The sequence below is a fragment of the Apodemus sylvaticus genome, chromosome 5, assembly GCF_947179515.1.
Source record: "Apodemus sylvaticus chromosome 5, mApoSyl1.1, whole genome shotgun sequence".
NCBI classification, from domain to species: domain Eukaryota; kingdom Metazoa; phylum Chordata; class Mammalia; order Rodentia; family Muridae; genus Apodemus; species Apodemus sylvaticus.
The window spans coordinates 85,601,379-85,624,809 of record NC_067476.1 but is presented as its reverse complement, the minus strand read 5'-3'; the positions used below and the strand labels follow the sequence as shown (position 1 = coordinate 85,624,809).

The following is a 23,431-nucleotide window of genomic DNA, read 5'->3' as shown; positions in this document are numbered from 1 at the left end:
AGTCTGGAATGCTTGCTTTCTTAGTAGTGACTCTGAAACTTGTCATGGGTTTGACTCTTTCTTCCCCAGGAGCACCTGGATTACGAGATTGTCCAGTCACTGAACCCCGAGTTTAATAAAGCGGTGATCAGGGTCAATGTGTTCCGGGAGCACAGACAGACTATTCAGGTGAGGCTCATCTCAGACCTGTCTGCATGCAGGCCAGCCAGGGTCCTGCTGTGTGGACCGAGCTGGGCAGTGTCTGCCCACTTGTTTGACTGGTTTGCTCCGACCCAGCAGTGGTGTGAGAAGCCTGTTGGAAATTATCAGCACCAAGTGAGGATGGAGTTCAGGTCAACTATGGGGAAGTGCATGTAGTTGGATTGAAAAGTTCAGTTTGTCTCTTTGACTGTGGAAGAAATGGCATTGAGAGTATGCTAAAGAGTGAAAAAGATGTGGTTCTCATCAGGTCAGGTTTTGCTGAATTACTGTGGATTTTGAGACCTACATCTGCAGCTGATACAAGGACATTACCATTTCAAAGGAAAAGAGCTCTGCAGAATGTGTGGGGATCTTTGCGGTTTGCCAGTGCCCCATTTCCCTTTTAAACAGCACTTCCTGGAAAGCTCTGGAAGACCAAGTGCTGAAGGCCTCAGTGTTGCCCAGGCTCTGAGGAGCACCATGGGACAGGATTGCAGAGGCACAAGACTCACTGGCCCTTGCTGGACAGACTCATTGACTGCTTTCGAAGTTAGATTGGAATGGGAAGTGAGCCAAGTGAACTTGACAGTTTATGATCCTTGAATCTTACGCCTGCAGTGGCACTGGGTGTCTCTGTCACAGCACACCAAGGCAGATGGTAACACCACTGGTTATGCCTTTCGCCTTTACCCTAGAGTCTCTGTTAGTTTTACTAGCCTCCCCCCCACCCTTTTAAAATTTTTTTTATATGTGGGTATTTGACTGCATGTGTGCCTTTGTACTACATATGTGTCTAATGCCCTTTAAGGTCAGAAGAAGGCACTGGATCTCTGGAACTGGAGTTACAAATAGTTGTGAGCCACCGGTGTGGATCCTTGAAATGAACCTGGGTCCCATGGAGGAGCAGCCAGCGCGGGTCTGGGGCTAGGACAGGCTATTGGTTCTGAGAAAGTGTGTCCGTTTAGCCTGCAGATTGAGAAAAAAGAAGAGTATTGGGTTAAAGCCAGCCTGTTTCTTGGTGGCTGCTTTCTGCACTTTTTTGAGAAGCTTATTTAGTTAAGAAACAAGATGTGGCCTCGCGGTGATGGTGCCCGCCTGTAATCCCAGCATTCTGGGAGGCACAGGCAGGTGGATTTCTGAGTTCAAGGCCAGCCTGGTCTACAGAGTGAGTTCCAGGACAGCCAGGGTTATACAGAGAAAGCCTGTCTCGAAATAACCAACACCCCCTCCCCCCCCGCCCCAAGAATCAAGATGTGGGGCCCTATTGAAGATTTGTGACCAGAAGCAAGTAAGGCAGATCCCTCCAAGGTCACTTCCACGTCGGCCCAGTCTTGCTTACTTTCTTACTAATGCTTCAGACCCATAGAGAAGTGCAGGACCGCGCGTGGTTGGCGTTCCCAGCTGCTCTTGCTGTGTTCCTGTGTGCAGGCGAGCTGTTCCCAGCTTGTCAGTCTGCATCTGCTTGCTGGATGTCTAGATTGAGGCTTGTAGGGTAGATTGATGTACTTTCAAGTGTCAAATGAGGTGTTAGAATTTATGTTTGTTTTTGTTTTCTAGACCCAAGTATAGACTTGTTGAGCTGTAAGACAGAAGGATTTCTGGGATTTTTCCCAAATTCTCTTTTACAGTATTTGTTATCTTCATATCACTTTTGGGTTTCAGTTTTTTAAGTCTTTACTTATGCTGGGTACAGTACAGCAAACTCTTGAGCTTTTGTTTTTGTTTTCTCTGACTTCCAATTCACTGTCCCCCTCTTAGCTTCCTAAGTGTACAGATTACAGGTATGAACCATCACAGCTGTTTTTGTTGCTGTTGCTGTTGCTTGGTTTGGTTTGAGCCACAGTCTCCCTGTGTAACCTGGACTGACCTTAATTCACCGTGGAGCCTCAGGCCGGTGTCAAATCCTCCTGCTTCAGCCTCCTACATATTGATGCAAGAGCTGTCCAGCCATGACCAGCCTTTCTGGGTATTTGGGTTTTGCAGCTTACTGACTTTTGAAGTTGGATTATCTTTAATTTTTTTAATTGGTTATTTATATTGCTTCTGTGGCCTTTTCAAAACAGCAAAAAGCCCTAAAGAAACTGATGGATTGTTTATATACTTAAGGATGAGTGAGGTGGGGGAGAGGAGGGCTGATAGAGATGGGGGTGGGGGTGGGGTGGGAAGAACGATGGATTTAGGAGCCAGGAGCTGCAGCTCAGGGTTACTTTTGGCCACATAGGAAGCCCGAGGTGAGCTTGGGCTACATGGCTTCCCTCACCAAAGGAAAAAGAGTAGTTGGAAGTTGCCTACTATACCAGAGGTTGGTGATATCAGGGCAGAGAGGACGACTCAGAGACACAGTGCCACATGCAGCAAGGGGAGTGTCACCTAGTCTAAGGCTGAGAAAAACATGAGATGGTAAAGAGGCAAAGGAATGCAGCCACCGTCAGTCAACTCTGTAAGCCGAGCTATGCGCAGTCTGACCCTTACTATACCTTACTGTGTACACAGTACTCTTCCTTAAGCAGCCACTGAGTAGGTATTTCCTACTCTCTCTCTCTCTCTCTCTCTCTCTCTCTCTCTCTCTCTCTCTCTCTCTCTGTGTGTGTGTGTGTGTCTATATGTGTGTTGTGTCATGTATATTTATGAATTTGTGTGTACAGACGAGTGAACTGTAGAGGCTAAAGGTCTGTAGAGGGTGTCCTCCTCGTTGGCTCCCCACCTTAGTTTTTGAAGTAGGATCTCTCACTCGCTGAACTTGAGTCCCCAGATTTGACTAGACCGGCTGGCCAGCAAGCCCCAGGCAGCTCACCTCTGTCTCCTGAGCCTGGGGATTGCAGGTCTGAGTGCTTGGCTTTAATGTGAGGGTTGGGCAGGATCCAAACTCATACCCTCATGTTTGTGGGGCAGATGCTTCATTGCCTGAGCCATCTCCTCACCCTCTTCCCTATGTTCTGTAGAAAAAGGAATATGAGGCTCTGAGATGGCAAGACCTCCTCCTCATGGTCACGCAATCAGTGATCGAGTGTCTGCTCCCAGGCGTCCGACCTGAAGCTCAGCTCATTCTGGAGCTGCCAAGAGTAGAAAGTGGGGGGTTGTAGGTGGAGAGGGATGGACGGTGTGGTGGTCAGGCAGGCTTCTCTAGTCACTGGTCCTCACCCGGGTACTGTGGACTTAGATGGCTACATTTACAATCTGTATCTTTTTCCCACAGTACATCCATCCTGCAGATGCTGTGAAACTGGGCCAGGCTGAGCTGGTTGTGATAGATGAAGCTGCTGCTATCCCCCTCCCCCTGGTGAAGAGCCTGCTGGGGCCCTACCTGGTTTTCATGGCCTCTACTATCAACGGGTAAGGCGCTTGTGCGGAGCTGTCTGTGATCCTGCAGGTGAATAGGAATGGCAGAGTGTGACCTCCACATGAGGGAGTGAGTGGGGCACCCTTGTTCTTTCTGGGGCTTCTTCACCAGGAGCTGCCTCAAACTGTCACTCTCCTCTGGTTAAATGTGTCCTGAAAGACTGAAGAATTTTCCTTAAAAAGTGCTGGCTAGCTATATCCTGTATCTTTGAATGTATGTCCTATATTGTAGGATATAGAAATGTAATATTAAAATAGATATAGTTAGCATTAAAACAGGCTTATACTGTTATTCTTAAAACTTCAAAATAGAGTTCATCTTGATATGGAAAAATCAGAAAATAGGTAGCAAGCAAAAGGGAAAGTGACGGTGATAGAATGCAGGCTTAGTATCGCCAAAGCCTTGGCTTAGTCCCGGGCACCTAGAAAAGAAGTTTCAAAAAGTAGGAGCTGGGGAGATGCATCTGCTCAGTGTGGAAGAGAAGAGCACTTGCTTTGTTAGCTCCAGCGTCTGCATAAAAGGCTCAACGGATGTAACCCTGGCTCTGGGACAGGGGTAGGGCTTGGGGACCAGCCAGTTGGAGCTGGAGAGCTCACAGTGCAGCCATCCTGACTGGGGGTGGTGTGGTGAGCTTCTAGTTAGTGAGAGCCTGCCAAGTTGATAAAGCTGAGGAGAACAGAGGAAGAAAACTGCTCTGGTTTCCTCATGTGTACACATGATCTCATGAATGCATACACGTATGCGTGCTGCACAAACAGACCACATACATAGATGGAAAGAAGAGGAAAGAAAGTGCTTCAACCAGCTCTGTACGTGGTTTGTGAATATGTTCTGTACACCTATTTTTCTTTCCATTTATTTACTTATTCTGCTTGTTGTTTTGAGACAGGGTCTTAGCTCTATAAAGTAGGCTGGCATTGAGCTCAGAGATCTTCCTGTCTCTGCCTCCCAAGTGCTGGGATGAGAATTGTGTGACTCCACACCTGACCTTCTTTTTCATTTTGAACAAAAACATGAAGTTTACATATTGTTGTTAGTAGATTACATGTATTGTGAAATCCCCCCAGGTCAATAAATATGTGAAAAGATTCCTATACATAATCACATCTTCATGAAAGAACTCTGTGTTTCCGATTTATTATGATTATTTAATATCAAAAGTACTTACATAAAACTGAGTTTTACCTTTAAAGACAGCTTTATTGAGATAAGCTTTACATTTTAGATTGCTAACACATGTTAGTCTATAATTCACAGTTACACACCCCTGTTCATGAGAGTCAGTTGGGCTTCCAGGAGTGTTCATAGCCCACTGTGCATTTCTGCAAGGTGGCTTGCTCCAGGGTTCCGGATAAAATGGAATTGTACAGCGTGTGGTCTTTAAAAGACATTTTGAAAATTATACTTATTTGTTTTGCATGTGGGTGCATATGTGCGCCATGTCAAGTGTGTAAGATTAGAGGATAGCTGGTGGGAGGGAGTCTGTGTCCTCCTCTTACCTGGTGGGTCCCAGGGATCTTCAGCCTGAGGGGTAAGGGCCTTTCTTTGCTGAGCCATCCAGCCACTCAGTGGTTGGCCTTTTCCCGTTCTAGTGCTCTCCGGTTTGCCCATGGAGCTGGGCCAGTAATTCTTTCCTTTTTGTGCTGGATGCTCTGCTGTTTGGAGGCGCCCTGCTAACTCACCTAGGAGAGCATTCGGGTTTTCTTTCTGTTTGGCTGTGAAGCTGATGTGTACATTTATATGGAGATTTCTATGTGGACATGTTTTCAGTCCTTTTGGACACATGGATGAGCAGTGAGGTTACTGAGTCAAGTGGAGGCTGTACCTGGATGATAAGTGACCGGATTGTTTTCCAGAACAGCTGCACTATACAATTCCCAATGTTTCAATAGCTTGTGGCCAACTATGATCTAAAAAAGCTAAATGGGAAGTTGAAGAAATAATTCATGTTTTATATAACTTGTATTAGACTATACAGTTAACAAACTTATTATTAATCAGTGCTATTTGGTTTCTGTCCTAAGGTTTATAAGTTAAACTTTATCATTGGTGCATATATAAAAAAACCATGGCATGCATAAGGGATTCAGTTGGAGCTCTGGAGTGTTCCCCTCTGCCGAAAGGGTGTGCTGTGTGAGGATTCTGAATTTTCCACTTAGATAGTGATGATGGTGGATATTTTTGCTGGCTCTGAAGTAATGCCTCGCTTCGCTTTTCATTTGCTTTGCCCCATAATTCATGATGCTAAAGATGCTTTGCTTTTCTCTGTCCTCTCCTTCCATCCCTCCTTCCCTCCTCATCCTGGGGATTGAACCCAGGCCCTAACATGCTGGTCGAGCACTCCACCACTGACTTAGCCTAGGTCCTAACACATGCTGGGCGAGCACTCCACCACTGACTTAGCCTAGGTCCTAACACATGCTGGGCAAGCACTCCACCACTGACTTAGCCAGGCCCTAACACATGCTGGGTGAGCACTCCACCACTGACTTAGCCAGGCCCTAACACATGCTGGGTGAGCACTCCACCACTGACTTAGCCAGGCCCTAACACATGCTGGGTGAGCACTCCACCACTGACTTAGCCTAGGTCCTAACACATGCTGGGTGAGCACTCCACCACTGACTTAGCCTAGGTCCTAACACATGCTGGGTGAGCACTCCACCACTGACTTAGCCAGGCCCTAACACATGCTGGGTGAGCACTCCACCACTGACTTAGCCAGGCCCTAACACATGCTGGGTGAGCACTCCACCACTGACTTAGCCTAGGTCCTAACACATGCTGGGTGAGCACTCCACCACTGACTTAGCCTAGGCTACTCTGCTTATTTTTCTGGTTGGGTTATTTTGTCTTTTTATTTTTTATCGTTGAGGCGCAAGGTTTATACTCTAGGCACAAGACCCTTATCCAATACAGTATTTACAAAAATTCTCTTTCATTTCATTGGTTTTTCACTTTAGACATCTTTTCAGACATGCAAGTTTAAGTTTTCCTGCTTATATTTATTCATGTATTAAAAAAAACTTTTTTACATTTAGTGTGTGTGTGTGTGTGTGTGTGTGTGTGTGTGTTGCAGTGTATGAGTGGAGGTCACAGCACAACTTGCCAAAGTCAGTTCTCCCCAGTCTGCTAGCTTCAGGGACTGGCTTCTAGTTGTCAGGTTTGGCAGCAAGTGTCATTACCTTGCTGGCCTGAATCAATTAATTAATTAATTGAAAAGGATTCCTTTGGAGGAATTTGTTCTGTAGGGTGATAAAGAGGAATGAAATACTTAAACTTTGTAGCTTTTGTTCATTTTATATAAGAAGCATCTGACTAAATGCTTAGCCATGGAACATAGTTAATGAGCACTATGAAATGATGTAATTGAAATGGAAAAGCCCCACCAGTGTGTGCCCTGGGACCATTTGTGCCCCTGACTACCTGAGAGATGGAAAGTGGCTCAGTGAGCAAATTACAATGGCTCAAGTTTGACAGTTAGGTGCTCCTTGATGTGCTTGTTCACCTGATGGTTCTGTCTAGAGGTCAGAGGTCAGCCTTTAGGAGTCAGTGCTTTCTGCTGTGTGGGTCCCTGAGTTTAATCCTTGGTCACTAGGTTCGATAGCAAGTTGTCACAAACCACCCCAGCCGGGTATGGGGGGGTCCCTGGGATGAGGGTTCTCGAAGTCTTGGTGGGTAAGCATTTGGCAGTGACAAACAGAAACAAACACAGAGGCAGTTTGAATCTGAGTGTATTTTGCAGCTCTCAAGCAGGGGATTTTATACATTAAAAACCAAACATAACAACTCTTAGAAACTGTATCCAGTGAAACAATCACTAATACCAACAAAAATCATTTGGCATAGACAGTAAAATATAAAAATCATCCAAGCATTACAACTCTGAAACTACATGTTCAGTAAATCACAAACAGAACAGGTAACATCATTATTAATAATATAAATCACTAAAATATAACAATTGTAAAAGAATGTATTTAAAAGGGCGGTCGTCCAAGGCTAGTGGCGTATTCCCAAGAACAGGTTAATAAATCTTTATGGTCAGTGCTCTTAACTGCTGAGCTATCTTTCCAGCCCCATATGGTTAATTATTATTTAACATATAATGTCTGATTTTTACAAATCTTTAATGAATAAATTTAAACTATTTCAATTCTTTCTAAATAAGGTTTTCTTTATAATATACCAAAACCCACCTCCAATGACACCATATGGAATTTTGTTGGGAAGGTTTTTATCTTATCATATTTGTGACTGATTTGAGCAGTCAGCTTTGGTTTCCCCAGAGATAAGGTCAAGGTATTGACTCCTCTCTGGGATGGTTTCATCTCCATTGTTCTTGCTTAAGTCATGGTCTAGGCTACGAGGAACCTGTAGGTAAGAAGAGGGATGAAAGAGAAGAAAACAGAAAAATTGCCATGAGAACTATGGCTCAATATGTTTTCTCTGGCCAGTAGTTCCACAACCAGTTCCAGGAGGCCTCCTTCTTTTGAAATATAATGTGTCAGTCTGTGGAACTCGTCACACAGATTCTGCTGGGGTCGGTGTGGCAGCAAGTGCTTTCCCCACTGAGCCATCTCACTGGCCCTGGGTCAGAGGCTCAGGTCTGCGCTGTCACACTTGACTTACATCATTCACCCTTTCATTTTATTTATTTGTTTTCATTTTTTAGATTTATTTTATCTTACATGTTTGAGTGTTTTGCCTACATGTATGTCTGTACATCATGCACATGCCTGTTGCCTTCAGAGGTCAGAAGATGGTGTTACCCTGGAACTGGAGTTATAGATGGTTGTGAGCCACATATGGGTACTGAGAACTGAACGCATGTCCTCTGCGAGACCAACAAGTGTTCTTAATCATGGCTGCTACAGCTGTGATTTTTATTTATTTTTTATTTGTGGGTATGTGCAGGCATGATTTAGGACAGAGTACCACTTCAGGTATTGGTCTAGCCTTCGGCCTTGTTCGAGATGGTCTCTTGTATACCAGGCTAGCTGCCCCTTAAACTTCCAAGGATTCTTCTGCCTTTGTCTCCTATCTTGTAGGAACATGGGATTCTGGACATATCCTACCACGCCTGCCGTTATGTGAACTCTGGGCTTCCAGACTCAGTCCTTATGTGTTCATGGCAAGCACTTTATCCATTGAATCATCTGCTCAGCCCCGCCTCACCTCTTAGGTGAAAATAATAAAAAGAATCACTTGGCGGGACATTGGAGAGATGGCCCAAGTGGCTAAGAGCACTGGCCTCTTACAGAGGACTCCTTTCCATTTCCAGCATCCCCATGGTTGCTCCAAACTATTTGCAATCCATTTTCAGAGGATCTAATGCCTTTCCTAGCTTCAGTGGGCAGGCGCCAGGTATGCAGTGGCACCCATGAGTATACATGTAAGCAGACATACTTATGCAAATAGACCTAACAAAAGAACCACTTGAGTGGCAGTTTTTTTTTTTTTATTGTGATTTCCCACATGGGATAAAGTCTGTGTTCTTGTCTTCATATAACGTTTGTTAGCCCCGACTATTAGACTGAGTAGCATTGCTCCGGTCTCACTGGCTAAATGCCTTGTCGGCATCATCTTTCAGGCCTTAGTTTCAGATCACAGTTCTATGAAGTGTGAGGACAATCCTTTGGGGATGAGGCTTAAAGAGATCAAGTTCTCTACCCAAAGGTACTAAGTTCACACCAGGGCTTGAATCTGAGCCTGTATGCTTCCTAGTCAAGTCACATCCTGGTTGGTCTCCTAGGGCTCTTCCTTGGGACATTTGTATGCCATACTAGAAGTTCAGATGAGAGAGGTGGTCTTGGGTTCATCTGGCTGTCTCTGCATGGAGAGTAGATTGTCTGACTGCCTTTGTCTTTCTCCTAGCTACGAGGGCACTGGCCGGTCACTGTCCCTCAAACTCATTCAGCAGCTCCGTCAGCAGAGTGCCCAGAGCCAGGTCAGCACCACTGCTGAGAACAAGACCACGACGACAGCCAGATTGGCCTCAGGTACCTAGCAAGCCTCTGACCGCCCTGCCCAGAGCCATGAGGAGAGCAGTGCTAAAGCTTGATGCTGTCTGAAAGTCCTAGGAGACGTCTGCTCTCCTGAGAGGACCCGTAGCCCAGTGCCTAGTGGGAGCATGGCTTGGGTCTTTGGATCCCTGGGACCTTTTGGTCCCTAGTCTAAAACATGGGTAGAGTGTATTGACTTGTTGGTAAATATTCAGCCCAAAACACCTTAAATTTACCCACTTCTTGAGCCACGGATATCTGGACATTGTGCCACAGATAAAGTACAGTATTTTTGTTGTTGGATGCTGTGTGTGGAGTAATTGTTTCTAATCGTACGTGTTGTGGTTGACAGCTCGGACATTGCACGAGGTTTCCCTCCAGGAGTCAATCCGGTACGCCCCCGGGGATGCGGTGGAGAAGTGGCTGAATGACCTGCTGTGCCTCGATTGTCTCAACATCACCCGCATCATTTCCGGCTGCCCCTTGCCTGAGGCCTGTGAGCTGTATCCTCTATGTCTCACTGGCCCTGTGTGTGTGTGTGTCTGAAGCAGGTAGAGAAAGGGGTTTGGGCTGGGTACAGTGGCATATACCTGGACTCCTTGCCCTGATTCGGGAGGCTGAGGCAGGAGGACACTGTGGACCCGCCATTTAGGTCCAGCTGAAGTGACAAGCAATGAAATCCCTGCCTTTTAAATTTGAGACATAGTTTCTCTGTGTAGCCCTGTAACTTACTCTAGACCAGGTTGGCGCTAACTCAGAGATCTGATTGCTTCTGCCTCCCAAGTGTTGGGATAAAAGGCAAGAACCACCCCGCCACCCCTGCCTGGAAGATCTTGCCTTTAAAAGAAGTTTTTATTTTGTTTGTTTGTTTGAAGAACATTTCTGACTTTGTTTCTTAGAGTTCTCCACTGTAGTTTCTGCTTAGGACACTGGACTGTGTCCCAAGCTAGGGGAAATGTGCATTTTTTCTGGTGTATCTCCTTTTGAGGTTTCCTGTGGTTTATTTCCGTTGCTTAACTCCAGACCAGCTACTATGTTAACAGAGACACCCTCTTTTGCTACCACAAGGCCTCTGAAGTTTTCCTCCAGCGGCTCATGGCTCTCTACGTGGCCTCTCATTACAAGGTAGCTAACTGCTCTGACATGCCCTTCAGCAGAGAGCAGTCCTCACGGCTCCCCCCCCTGCCCCTCAGGGTTCCAGGTGGCCATTCCACTGGACCTCAGTGTTGAAGCTGGCAGGGTCCAGTGATCTTACTGGGGAGCTCACGGTTTCCATTATGGCTGTGTGGCTTCGGACTGTGCGGGCGCCCACGGGTGGGAGCTGGAGGGGTGGAGCAACTTGTGCTGCTGAGCTAAGGCACAGGGAGCCTGGGCTTAGGGGACCGACACCCAGTGATAACGCAGGCTGGAGCGCCTGCCTCCTGGGTGTCTAGGCATGGCAGCGGGTTCACAGCCCTTGGTGGAGGCTGACAGTGACTGGTAATACGGCCGCGTGCTTTCCTGAAACAGCAGTCAGCCTTTTCTCTGGGCAAAGCTCACTTCTCGGTTGTGAAGTAAATAATGTCAAATAACTACAGCTCCATGACCTCAGTGTTGAGCCCGAGAGGACAAGGCACAGTCTCACTGTAGCCATTGTGAAGAGTCGCTTTATCACAGTGACAAAAAGCACTTTGCTAGACTTTGGGAAAGGCAGAGCTGTGATCACCATCGATTCTGGTCAGGTCTGAGTGAAGGGCTGTAGACACTGTCCCACTGACCATGTGTGTGCTCCACAGAACTCTCCCAACGATCTGCAGATGCTCTCGGATGCGCCTGCTCACCACCTCTTTTGCCTTCTGCCACCTGTGCCCCCTACCCAGAATGCCCTGCCTGAAGTGCTGGCAGTTGTCCAGGTATAGAGCAGAAGAACCATGGTGTGGCATTGATTTGGGGAACTATCAGGCATTAGTGTGGCCAGGGAAGCTGTTGGGTTCTGACTTGGATGGAGGTGGGTAGGGCTGTTGAGGCAGGTGATGGTATGTACTGGAGAGAAGGCTAGATAGCGTGTGTGTGTGTGTGTGTGTGTGTGTGGGTGTGTGTGTGTGTGTGTGTGATTTTATAGATGGCATACTTGCAGTGTATCAGTGTTCATAATGTGCTGCATAGTGCTTTATTACCTGTTTGCACAGTATCTGTCTCACCACTTTTCTGTCTTGGAAATTTGTGCTGCTCGATATAGAGCTGTGTGTACCCTGCCTCTTCACTGATGTGTGTTTAAGTGATACGCTCCACTTGACTTCTTGTATTCTGTCTTGGTCTTGGGCTGGAGGATGTCAGTAAGTTCATAGTTGCCTACCACATACTAATGAGGTCTCGTGGAGACAGTGTGGGCCTGAACCTAGGTGCGAAGCAGTGTTAGAGAAGTGTGGCTTTGGGTCTGTCTCGGGCGGTGATGCTGGGATCTGAGCCAGAGCACACCTTTCTTTCTGGCTGTGCTTCCCCTAGGTGTGCCTTGAAGGAGAGATTTCTCGTCAGTCCATTTTGAATAGCCTCTCTCGGGGCAAGAAGGCTTCTGGGGACCTGATTCCATGGACAGTGTCGGAACAGGTGAGGGAAAGGCTGCCCCTGCATGTCTGACTGTCAGAGGTTGTTGTGTTGCTAAGTCACTGGGTTGTGTCTCCCACAGTTTCAAGATCCAGACTTTGGAGGCCTGTCTGGTGGACGGATTGTCCGAATTGCTGTTCATCCAGATTATCAAGGGGTAACATGTCCTCTCTTGTTGTCCTTGTGTGCTGCTGGTCGATGGGTTCCTGGCAGCCCTTAGCGCGGGTGTACCTGTCTGTCTGAACGGACAGCGGGATGAACTAGAGGCATGGACTCTGCTCAGGAGCATTTAGCCAGAGCTGTGAGTGGGCGGGTGGGCAAGGCTGTTGCTGTATACTCCTCTATACAACGTAGGACTTGTTGGACCTGATTGTTTTGCTATAACTGCCTCTGTCACTTTGAAGCCACACTGAGGCGTCAGTTGTAGAAGCATCCCTTTTTGGCAGTGGCACAGCCAGCTATCCTTAGACCCAGGTTGCAAGTGGGTTGGGTTGGAGGGCTACACCAACCTAAGAACCCCACCGTGTTTGGCCCCAGAGCCAGCTTTGACTGCATTGGGTTTCATTGGTAGCTTTTTTTCCTAAATGCAGTTTGAGCAGGAGCAAATGCTTTAGAAGCAAGGCAGCAATAGCTTAAACAGACTGAGGAGGACTCTTCCCTCTTGTGTCCTCGTAGATGGGCTACGGCAGCCGAGCCCTGCAGCTGCTGCAACTGTACTATGAGGGCAGGTTCCCTTGTCTGGAGGAGAAAGTCCTGGAGACACCACAAGAGATCCGCACCGTGAGCAGTGAGGTAACCAACCGTTCCTGCAAAGCCGAGTCCTGGTCTGAGCGATGGTTCTCTGGGCTCTTCTCCCTCTGGGCAGCCTCTTGCTTTGCTAAGGGGAAATGTCTTCTCAGGCCGTCAGCTTGTTGGAAGAGGTTATCACTCCCCGGAAGGATCTGCCTCCCTTACTCCTCAAGTTGAATGAGAGGCCTGCAGAGCGCCTGGATTACCTGGGGGTTTCCTACGGGCTGACCCCCAAGCTCCTCAAGTAAGTGCCCGCCTGCCTGTCCTCCGCACCAGCCCATGGCAGAGAAGACAGCAGTTCTGTGGGCGGGCCGTGTCCTGCTGCCCCGTCCCTTCTGCCTTTACTTCTCGGCTGCTTCCAGGAGGCATAAATGGTGACCTTCCTCCCCCACCCCCCTTTTGTAGGTTCTGGAAACGAGCTGGATTTGTTCCTGTCTATTTGAGACAGACCCCAGTAAGTGATGCTTGGGGTAGAGGAGGGTTGGGTTTGTGTTTGTAGTTGGCACAAAGTCTGTGTTTGCCAAGGTGTTACTGTGACTGGCAGATGGCTGTCCTCTTTCAGAGGCAGACTGCTACAGAGTGGCTCCTTCATGACGCTTGGCAGGTCTGGGGCACCCTTGGCCTTGTGCTTCATTTTAACGTGGCAGAGGCACACGTGATTGTAGATTCAGTCCTGCAGGCTGGAGGTTCCCTCAGTGTAAGACAGAACTGAGTTTTATCGGTTTCTGAGGGAGAGAGGTGGGCAGCAGATTATTGGAAGGGTAAGAAACAGCGGTGAGTTCCTGGGATGCATTTAGTTCCTGTGGGGAAGCCTGAAGCTTGCTTTCTAACAGGTAGAAACACCGTGCAGGAGGCTGCACTGGCGCTCCCCATGGTGGCAAGTGTTGATTGTAGCCTAGTGGCCTGGCCTGCAGTTTAAACCCGAACCAGGTGACCAGAAGGGACCAGAGCTGAAGACGGTGGCTGGGGATAGAGATAGACGGAGAGCTTGGGAGAACGCCACAGCATTCTCTCTCTCTCTCTCTCTCTCTCTCTCTCTCTCTCTCTCTCTCTCTCTCTCTCTCTCTCCCCCTCCCCCCTCTCTCTAAAGATTTATTTATATATTATGTATAAATAAATGTTCTGTCTGCATTTATGCCTGGACACCAGGAGAGGGCATCAGCTCCCATTAAAGATGATTGTGAGCTGCTATATGGTTGCTGGGAATTGAACTCAGGACCTCTGGAAGAGCAAACAGTGCCCTTAACCCCTGCGCCACCTCTGTAGCCCAGCATTCTTATTTTTAAATAGAATTTTCAAGCTGTCTAGTTCACCATACAACAAAAAATAGGAGAGGTTTCTTGGTGGTTTTCAGACAGGACCCCAAGAGTGGTGATCACCTTGGGCACACTGCACAACTACTACAGACGCTCACTTCTGTTCTGCAGCACTGGCATCTCCATGTAGCTTGTACTTGGTAAATGGATGCAAACTTAGAAGCTGCTGACATCACATAAAGCGGAGGACAGGTGGCTGCTGGATTTGCCAGGACTGGTGTTCTGAATGGAGCAGGGCTTGGTACAGTTGGAGATAATGAGAGGTTGGGCTGTAGGCCTGAATAGACAGTCTTTTCCAGAAGGAAGGGGAACAGAGAGCAAGATGGGTGTGGGTGTGGGTGTGGGTGTGAGGGAGGACATGCTGGGTGGAAGATTCTTGAGCTTTGTTCACTGTAGAGATTATTTACAGGGAATGCAGGTGGAGGGCTGACTGCAGGGGTGCAGGCCTCTGGAAGTCAGGATGCTGAAACCCAGGATTTAGAGGTTTGCTAGCAACTCATCCCTCACTCCAGGAGGGTAATGCCGGTGTGAGTGTAGCAGTGATATAGTGGAGATGTCCAAGTGCTTCTGTTTTCGATGCCGGTGGTGCTGAAGGGGGCAAGAACATGTGTCTTTTGTTTGGAGACTGCAAATCTGGAATTCAAGTTTGGTGGTGAATGTCCTTGTGACGTCTGACATGTGACTGCTGGAGACTGCTACCCCTGCCTGTCAGTGTGCTTGTCCAGGCAGACAGAGGAGCTCAGCAGTTGCTTGCAGGGAGGATGTAAATCTGTGAGCTGCAGATAGGCCATAGATGTCCTGTGTTCTTGTCCCTTGACCTGCTGGCTCTGACCTGGTGCTGCCATTAGGTGCTACCATGCAGTCCTGCGATCTTATGTAGTAAAAAGTCCAAAACTCTGTAACTTTGACCATGGCAACCCCTAGTGAAGCTTGAAGCAGCAAGAGTTTGAAGCCAGCACGGGCTTCAGTACGACTGTCTCTTACACAAAGCATGTAAATATACTGGCTGCCAGCTGGGACTCTCTTGAGTTTGTTGGGAAGTTTCTGCTTTATAAGGACCAGAAGTTCACTGACAAAATGAGAGATTGAAGCCTTCATGGCCCTGACTTCAGAGTTCACCTGAAAGGAGTGGGTGTGGAGCAGAGATCAGGCCTGACCTGAAGACCTGCTGGGCCTGCTCGAATCCCATCGCCTCTTAGGAGGCTGCCTGCCGTGGGAGCCCACGGGGGAGGGGTGGGAGCGCCACGCCCTTCTCTGTGCAGAGCCCTGTAGCACCAGGGGAAGCTTTGAGAAGGAAGTTGGTGCCAAGTAGTAATGTGTGTCCCTAGAATGACCTGACGGGAGAGCACTCGTGCATTATGCTCAAGACACTGGCCGACGAGGACGAGGCTGAGCAGGGAGCTTGGCTGGCAGCATTTTGGAAAGGTAAACACCAGAAGAGTGGAGAGAGGGGACAGTGAGGTGACAGTGAGGCTAGGGCACCTGCAGACTGCTAACTGCCTGGCTGTGCCCTGCAGATTTCCGAAGACGGTTCCTGGCCTTGCTATCTTACCAGTTTAGCACCTTCTCTCCTGCCCTGTCTCTGAACATCATTCAGAACAGGAACGTAGCGAAGTCGGCCCAGCCAGGTGAGCTGTCACCCCAGCCTGCCCCTTCCCAGACTGTGCCTGGATTTCAGGTGTCAGAGGAGTTCGTACAGTTATTCGCCGTGGAACCTGATTGAAACCTGGGCTCTGAGGGGAACTAGCTCAGTCTCTGAGGCTCTGTATTCATGTATTTGTGAAACTGCACCAAGAATATGTCATCGGCCATCTAACTAGTATGTAGAAGAGCTATTATACAACTATAAAGCTACATAGCTTTATAAAGCTAGAAAGCATAGAAATCATTGTTTGCTTGTTTACCTAGATGAAAATTTTTAATTGTTTAAGAGATCATTCTGTTCTATTACCAGTTACATACACTATATTTTTATATATATATATATATATATATATATATATATATAGTGTTTATCTGTGGCTATGTACACATTCTTATGTGTATATTTACTTATGTCTTGTGGGAAATATCTGGGTTCTTTGAGCTGGGCAGAGCACACACTTCTGTAAGGTGACACTGGAGGAAGAGTGACAAATGGGGAAGAGTTTAGGTGTGTCCTTGGAATGTTAGGGCACAAGGGTCTTTCTTTGGCCCAGCGTATTGGTGGCTGTCTGCACTGCCAGCCCGAGATTAAGTTATTGCTAGCAAGGTATCTTAGCACATGTACTTAGAGATTTATGTGTAGATTATCTTGTCTGCATGTCTGCATTTGCACCACATGTGTGCCTGGTGCCTGTGGAGGTCAGAGGGCGTCAGATTCTTTGGAAATAGAGTTATTGTTGGTTGTGAATTACCACATAGGCTCTGGGAACTAAGCCTAGGTTTTCTGCAAGAGCAGCAAGTACACTTAACTGCTGAGCCACCCGTCCAGCCCTTCCTGGATGCTGTGTGCTGGGTGCTGTCCGTGAGGGCTGCGACTGCCCTGACTGCGGGGCTCTTGTTGCTTGCACAGCCCTGGGCCGGGAGCAGCTGGAGGAGCTCTTTCTGCCCTACGACCTGAAGCGGCTAGAGATGTACTCGCGGAACATGGTGGACTATCACCTCATCATGGACCTTCTCCCAGCCATTTCCCGCTTGTACTTCCTCAACCAGCTGGGGGACCTGGCCCTGTCGGCTGCCCAGTCGGTAGGTCACCTGGGACTCCATGGGGGACAAGGGAGGACAGTGGAGCTGTTGGTGCTGGGCCCTTAGATGAGTGTTGGAAGTAGCTTTGTGCCTTTACCCTGGCAGAGCTGATGGGTGGCCCATCCTCCCCCTACAGGCCGAGGTGAGCAATGTAGCTATACTGTTAGCAAGCAGGTCGCTGCACTTTGAACCCACACTCTGCCCGCCACCTTAGCACAAGGCCGGGCTATTCTGGACTCTGGTGAACCCACACTCTACCCGCCAACTTAGCACAAGGCCGGGCTATCCTGGACTCTGGATGTATGTAGTTTTTTGTGGAGTGGATGTTTTTTGGGACAGCGTGAGCTAAAGTGCGTTTTAGGAAGGCGTGTTCCTGGTGCCTTAGTAATAGGATGAAAGAGAAGATGCCAAACCCCACTGCTGCTCTCTGGTTTCTGCTTCATCGTAAGAGGCAGCTCCCTTCCAGGCTGTTTTGACGGGCAAGGCTGTCTTGGAAGCCAGTCCAGCTGATTCTCCTTCCTTCAGGCTCTTCTCCTGGGACTCGGCCTACAGCACAAGTCTGTGGATCAGCTGGAAAAGGAGATCGAGCTACCCGCGGGCCAGTTGATGGGGCTTTTCAACCGGATTATCAGGAAAGTTGTGAAGGTAACCTGGGTCCACTCTTTGTTTATAATAAGCACTTACCCACTGCTGGGATTGCATATACTCGGCCTGTTCCTATGCTTGTCCTGTGAACGTCTGGAGCATTGCTTTGAATACTTTCCTTTAAGACACTAAATGCTATGTGAAGAGTGAGTGACAGACCCCTTCTGCTCCTGCATCTTCTCTTTCTTCCTGTTGTGTTGTCTTTGTAGCTGTTCAGTGATGTGCAGGAAAAGGCAATTGAGGAGCAGATGGTGGCAGTGAAGGATGTGGTCATGGAGCCCACAATGAAGACCCTGAGTGATGACCTGGTATGTCCCTGCTTGACAGGCCCCAGTGTTAGCCTGCAAATGTAGGCCACCTCCTCCTCTGCTTCGGAGCTGTCCTGTAGGCTGGAGGTGCTGATGCATGCCTTGCATTCCTGTATTCTCTCTGAGAGGCAGGAGAGTTGTTGAGTTCAAAGGCAGCGTGAGCTGCTGTTTTATAGAGTCCTAGGTCAGCCTGGGACAAAGAACAGCTGATGGAGTGGCTCCTTTGCACTGACTTAACCAAGTGCCAATCTGTGCTCCTGGGTGGCTCTCACTTTGTGCCCCAACTGAGTGTGGAGGGAGCCCCCAGGCCATTGATGAAGACACTGGTTACCCTTTGGACACTTTCCAGATGTGTGTGGAGAACAGTACAGATGTGCATACTGTAAAACTGTAGTAGCTGCTCCTAGTGCTCCGAGCGTCCCCCAGGGAAGTGGTTTCCTCCTCACTGAAACCTTGTCCCCGCTTCTCTCTGACCCCTGCTCTCTCTGGCTGTGGACCACAGGATGAAGCAGCAAAGGAATTCCAGGAGAAACACAAGAAGGAAGTGGGGAAGCTGAAGGACATGGACCTCTCTCAGTAAGACGGTCCCGCTGTCAGGGAATCAGTTCTTCCCCAGCCTCCATGGCCTGCAGACTCTGCTAGAGCTGTCCCACCACACACCCCACAGGCTAATAACTGCTTCAGAAGTACCACAGCTGAGATCTCGCGATCTGTCTCATTCCCAGGATCCCGGTGTTCTTGTCACTTTGGGTTTGTGTCCCTCCCAGGCCCCTCCAGGGAGGGGCTGCTGAGCAGAACGGCTTCCGCCTTTAATAGTCCCCTCCCCATAGTCGGCCTTTTCCTTGTGTTCTTTTTTAGCTTTACTTGTGATGTTTCCTTTCTCCCTACCCAAGGCTGACAGATCTGGCAGTCCTAGTGCTTCAGGCCTTTCCCCATAACTCTAGGTCAGGAGCCACAGAACTTGTGTGCAGGCAGATCATTGATCAGATTGAGCAGATGGGGGTGTCCGGAAGGGGTAAGGAGCGGGTTCTGTGTGATGTGCAAGACTGCTTTATCTGAAAGTCAGAGGTTGCAGAGTAGGTAGGCAGATGCCGGCGGGCAGGGCTGTGGTCCCAGTGAGGACAGAGAGGCCGGCCGTGGTTGCAGTAGCGCTGCAGGCTGCTTTCCCACTGGTCCCAGGTGGCCCCTTTCCTCCACCCTTGGTGTGACTCGTCTGCCCAGCGGACTGCACCTGGCTACATGCTGTCACCCCTCTGCAGCTTACATGCTAGTGCAGCTCTGGTGTCTCCTGGGATGAGCATCTTGTCATTTTCATATTTTCTTTCAAGCATTCTCTCCTCCGACAGGCTTTGACAGTCCCCTCTTCTTACAGATATGTAATCCGAGGGGATGATGAAGAGTGGAATGAAGTTTTGAGCAAAGCAGGGCAGAATGCCTCCATTGTTAGTTTGAAAAGGTAAGGAAGGGCCTGGCGTCCCGCACAGCCGGGCTTTATAGCTGTTCCTGGGAAGCAGGAGGTGGGAGCAGATGTTGAGCGAAGTGTCGTTCGTGGTTCTCTCTCGAGTTCTCCGGGGCCACCCTGGTAGCACACCTGTAAAGCAGGCGGATCCTAGGCTGGGGTCACTTCGCTCCTGTACTCAGCGCCAGTGAGGACAGGGCCAGGTGTGTCCACTGCAGAGCCTCTCTGTCACTGAGTCACCTTGTCCTTCCGCAGGCCAGCAGTTTTCCAGTTCCTTGGTCTTAGAGTTCTTTTATGCCTTAAAAAGACAGAACCTTTCTTTATGCAGGTCCTTTTTGTAGCTACTTTCTATAACAAAAATTAAAAACCAAGAAACGGAAAACCATTTGTTTGAAATGAATAATAGTATGGATTTGGATTTAAGTTTTTGGTTGTGGGTTTGTTTTTTTGTTTTGATTTTTTTTTTTTTTTTTTTAGGCCCAGGGCTTTATATATGCTAGGCCAGCTAAGTTTTGAGAAAGACCCAATTTTACTTTAGGCAGTCTCATTCATCTCTGGCATACTGGGCCACAGCCAGCTTCTGGTGTCTGCCTCTAGTTCCTGTGGTCCCCTCATATCTGTGCCCTCTGAGAACAATGTATGTAAGAGACAGAAAGTGGGAAAGGCAGAGAGGATCAGTATTAAAACAGTTTAGACTTCTTGGCCACCGCAGGTATCATGTGGTCATGAAAACCGTCTCTCCTATGTCTCATCTGCAGAGATGTGTCTGCATATAGCAAACGCTCGGGCTCCCTCAGGCCAGCCAAGGGACCTCCTGTGCCAGGGCCCGTGCACACGAGGCTAACATGACCGCTTGGGGCTTGTGGGAAGGCTGAATTGTTGGTATTGTCATAGTTACCAGTGTGGTTCCCAATGGGATGTTCAGGAACATTCTCTGTGTGATGGATCTCAGAAAGTCAGTGTTGCCCCTCCATCTCCTGCAGTCACTCCAGGACTGAGGGCTCCAGTGCTGACAGCGTCTTCCAGGGCCCTCCGGCCTGCTGTCAGTGTGTCCTCTGTTTGGACGGTGTGACGTGCATTAGGTTCCCCGTGCTCTAGCTCTGCAGTGGTTTTGACTGTCACACCAGGCCTGGGGCTAAGCTACTGCAAAGATTCCCGGCTCTGAGCTCTGCAGAACAAGTCTGACCCTCAGCTCCCACTGAGCCTGCTGCCGAGGAGCCTCGCGAGTCATGCTAGCCCACATGGCCAGGTGACCAGGGCCTTAGGGTGAAGAGCAGTGCTCAGAAGCCTGCCCTTTCCTAAGGCTTGTTTTTTTTTTTAAAAGACTTTTCTATTATGAGTGTTTTGCCTGCATGTATGTGTGTATGGGTGCACCACGTGTATGCCTGGTGTCCGAGGAGGCCAGAAGAGGGCATTGGGTCCTCTGGAGTTGGAGCTACAGTAATTACAAGCTACTGTATGGGCACTGGGAACTGAACCCTGATCTGCAGGAGTAGTGCTCTGAGCCATGCATACTCGTGCGCATCCTTAGTCCTAACACTCAGGAGGCAGAGGCAGACAGATCTCTTGAGTTTGAGGCTAGCCTGGTGAGTTCTAGGCCAATGAGAGCTACATGGAAAGACCCTAAAGACCCTGGCTCAGGGAGAAAACAGAACAGTGTTTTCTTACTCAGTCACTGAGCCGTCTGTCTGTCCAACCCCTGCCCATCTCAGTAGTTCCTCCATGAGGTACTTGATATAACGATGTTAATAGTCTCTGGATACTCTTTCTCCATAGGGAGTCTGTTTCTAGGGAAAACACCATTATGAGACTCATCTCCAAGGGCATTTAACTGGCTCAGTCCCTGTACTGCCCTGGCAGGAGGCTTGCCAGTGACCCCGGAATCACGGCTCCTGGGAGTTTATACCATTGGTTTAGGACAAGGCAGTTCACAGCAGTGAATTAGGAAGGACACCAGCTTTCCTTGAAGATCCCATGTTTGAGCTAAAACCTGCCTCTGAGGTCACTGGGGTGATACCTAGGGGCTCCGTGTGGTAGGCATGATCTCTGTCTGACACTGACATAGCTGCTTGAGGTATTGGGACAGGAGACCATTTAGTATTCTGAAAAGAGCTCAGGCTACGCCACAGATGGTCAGGGGGCCTGTGTGACGTGGTCCCAGCCCTGCATGAAGCTGTCTCTAAAGGTCTGCAGAGAACATGTCTGGGTGTGGTGTTTCAGATCTATGCTGTTTAATGCTTTCTGTTTCTGTCCTTGGTGGTGTGTTTTCTTGCCTCCAGTGACAAGAAAAGGAAACTGGAAACAAAACAAGAACCCAAACAGAGCAAGAAGTTGAAGAAAAGAGAGAACAACAGAAAGGATACGAAATTGAAGCGGAAGAAGTAGTGAGGCGGGATACCAGACCAGAGCTGTGTTCTGCTGGGCCGGGCCTGGCAGCAGTGACAGTGTGGACAGTGACAGTGACAAGGGCCTTCAGCAGAGACAGGCACCATCATTCCATCTGTATGCCCGCTGTGGCTGAAGACAAAGTCACTCCCAACAGTGTGCTTCAGAACTTGGTGTGTGGGCAAAGCTCTGGCATTGTCGAGGCTGTCGCCCACCCCAGGTCACGGTTTCACTTTAGCTTGTTCCCACTATGGGCTGCCGTGCTGGCTCCTGGCCTTCTGGTGCTCCAGCACACAGCTTTCTGGGGGAGCACTCTGCCTCACTGCAGACTTGTCCCAGCACTCCGAGGCCGCATCAGCAGGACCTCCTGCTCTTCCGTTCCATTCCTGCCTGTGGCAGGCCTGCTGTCCTAAGTGTCCCAGGAAAGGCTGGGCCCCTAGGCAGCTGCAGCATCTGGGCTCCAAATGCCTTTGGTGGCCTCTTCACCTGGAGAGACTATCGAGAAAGACTCTTGCTACAGTGAGGGGAGAGAGTATTTTTAATAAATGACGTCTTGGAAAGACCATTTGCCTGCAGTGCTTATAAAATGTGTGTCTGTGGAAGTTACATACTTGCCTTGTTTCTCCTGGTGAGTTTGGCTGCCAGGTCAGAAGTGGAGGCCTAGGTATCATAGCCATTGGTGTGCCGTGTGGCATGGCAGGTGCCCAGTGGTACTGTAGTCACCTTGAAAGTTAGCTCTCCTGCCGGGTTCTCAGAGACAAAGCAGCCCTTCGGTCCGAGGCCAGGCTGCCCACTCGAGCTTGACGTGGTTTTCAGATCGTGGTCACTGTGGTTCAAATGTCCCCAGTGTTCATGTGGAACTGTCAGAGATGATGTGGTTAGGAGGGCTTTGGTGGATTGGCTTGAGAGGGAGCCTGTTAGAAAAGCCTGCTGTGCCTTGGGTGAGCCTTCGTGTCGCACATGGCCAGCCACCCTGCTAAGAGTCAGAACCAACAAGGTCGCCATCAGATTTTGCCTCTTGATTTTGGACTTGTCAGCTTCCAGAACTGTAAGGAAAAAAAATTTTTTTTTCTTTTTTGAGACAGGGTTTCTTCTGTGTAGCCCTGGCAAGTCCCAGAACTTGCTCTGTAGACCAGGCTGGCTTCAAATTCGAGAAATCCACCTGCCTCTGCCTCCCAAGTGAAATTAATTTTATTTATAAACTATTCAGCCTTGGCTATTGTTATAACAAAATAATGTGGCTTTACCTTGGTGGTTAAGTAGTGGTGAAGGCACCCACATCCCCAGCCATGAGGAACAGTGGGTGGAAAAGAGCAGGCGTTGCTTAGAACCGTGCCCAACTTACAACAATGGACCCAGAGTGGGTTCTGGTTGCTCCCCAGGTCTAAGCACAGTTGCTGTTCAGAGATAATGGCGCCAGGATGATGCAGTGATATGCGCAGGACTGACTATATTCTGAAATAAGCCTGAGCTAGCCAGAGACTCCCATGGGTTCCACAGCCTGGGCCTTTTGCAACTGGAGGTGCCCAGCTCTAAGTAATAACTATCTTGGGACTCAACTTGATCATGGTGGCCACTGTGTGCAGTCAAAGTCCTTTTCAAAATGTGTCCTGAACAGGTCTCAGTGCTCCTGAGACCTTCAAACCAGAAAGGGCATGCCTCCTTCAGACCTCACCATCTGGCCTCCACAGAAT

General features: G+C 48.8%; 1 protein-coding gene across 3 annotated transcripts in view; it reads left to right on the top strand.

Moving 5' to 3' along the window:
• Nat10 (N-acetyltransferase 10) overlaps positions 1–22,300 on the top strand; it is a 37,852-nt gene extending 15,552 nt beyond the window's left edge. For 2 of the 3 annotated variants that reach the window (XM_052183106.1, XM_052183107.1), the window contains 19 exons: positions 70–168; positions 3,377–3,513; positions 9,398–9,522; positions 9,878–10,028; positions 10,554–10,650; positions 11,301–11,417; positions 12,010–12,111; positions 12,191–12,265; positions 12,784–12,900; positions 13,008–13,141; positions 13,303–13,351; positions 15,542–15,638; positions 15,731–15,841; positions 16,768–16,940; positions 17,466–17,585; positions 17,795–17,893; positions 18,396–18,469; positions 19,266–19,349; positions 21,632–22,300. In XM_052183106.1, the coding sequence (XP_052039066.1) occupies positions 70–168; positions 3,377–3,513; positions 9,398–9,522; positions 9,878–10,028; positions 10,554–10,650; positions 11,301–11,417; positions 12,010–12,111; positions 12,191–12,265; positions 12,784–12,900; positions 13,008–13,141; positions 13,303–13,351; positions 15,542–15,638; positions 15,731–15,841; positions 16,768–16,940; positions 17,466–17,585; positions 17,795–17,893; positions 18,396–18,469; positions 19,266–19,349; positions 21,632–21,737 (2,067 nt within the window). In that variant the 3' untranslated portion in view covers positions 21,738–22,300. The remainder of the gene's footprint in view (positions 1–69; positions 169–3,376; positions 3,514–9,397; positions 9,523–9,877; positions 10,029–10,553; positions 10,651–11,300; positions 11,418–12,009; positions 12,112–12,190; positions 12,266–12,783; positions 12,901–13,007; positions 13,142–13,302; positions 13,352–15,541; positions 15,639–15,730; positions 15,842–16,767; positions 16,941–17,465; positions 17,586–17,794; positions 17,894–18,395; positions 18,470–19,265; positions 19,350–21,631) is intronic. The other variant, XR_007977907.1, reaches the window with a different exon arrangement.
• Positions 22,301–23,431: the final 1,131 nt, after the last annotated feature.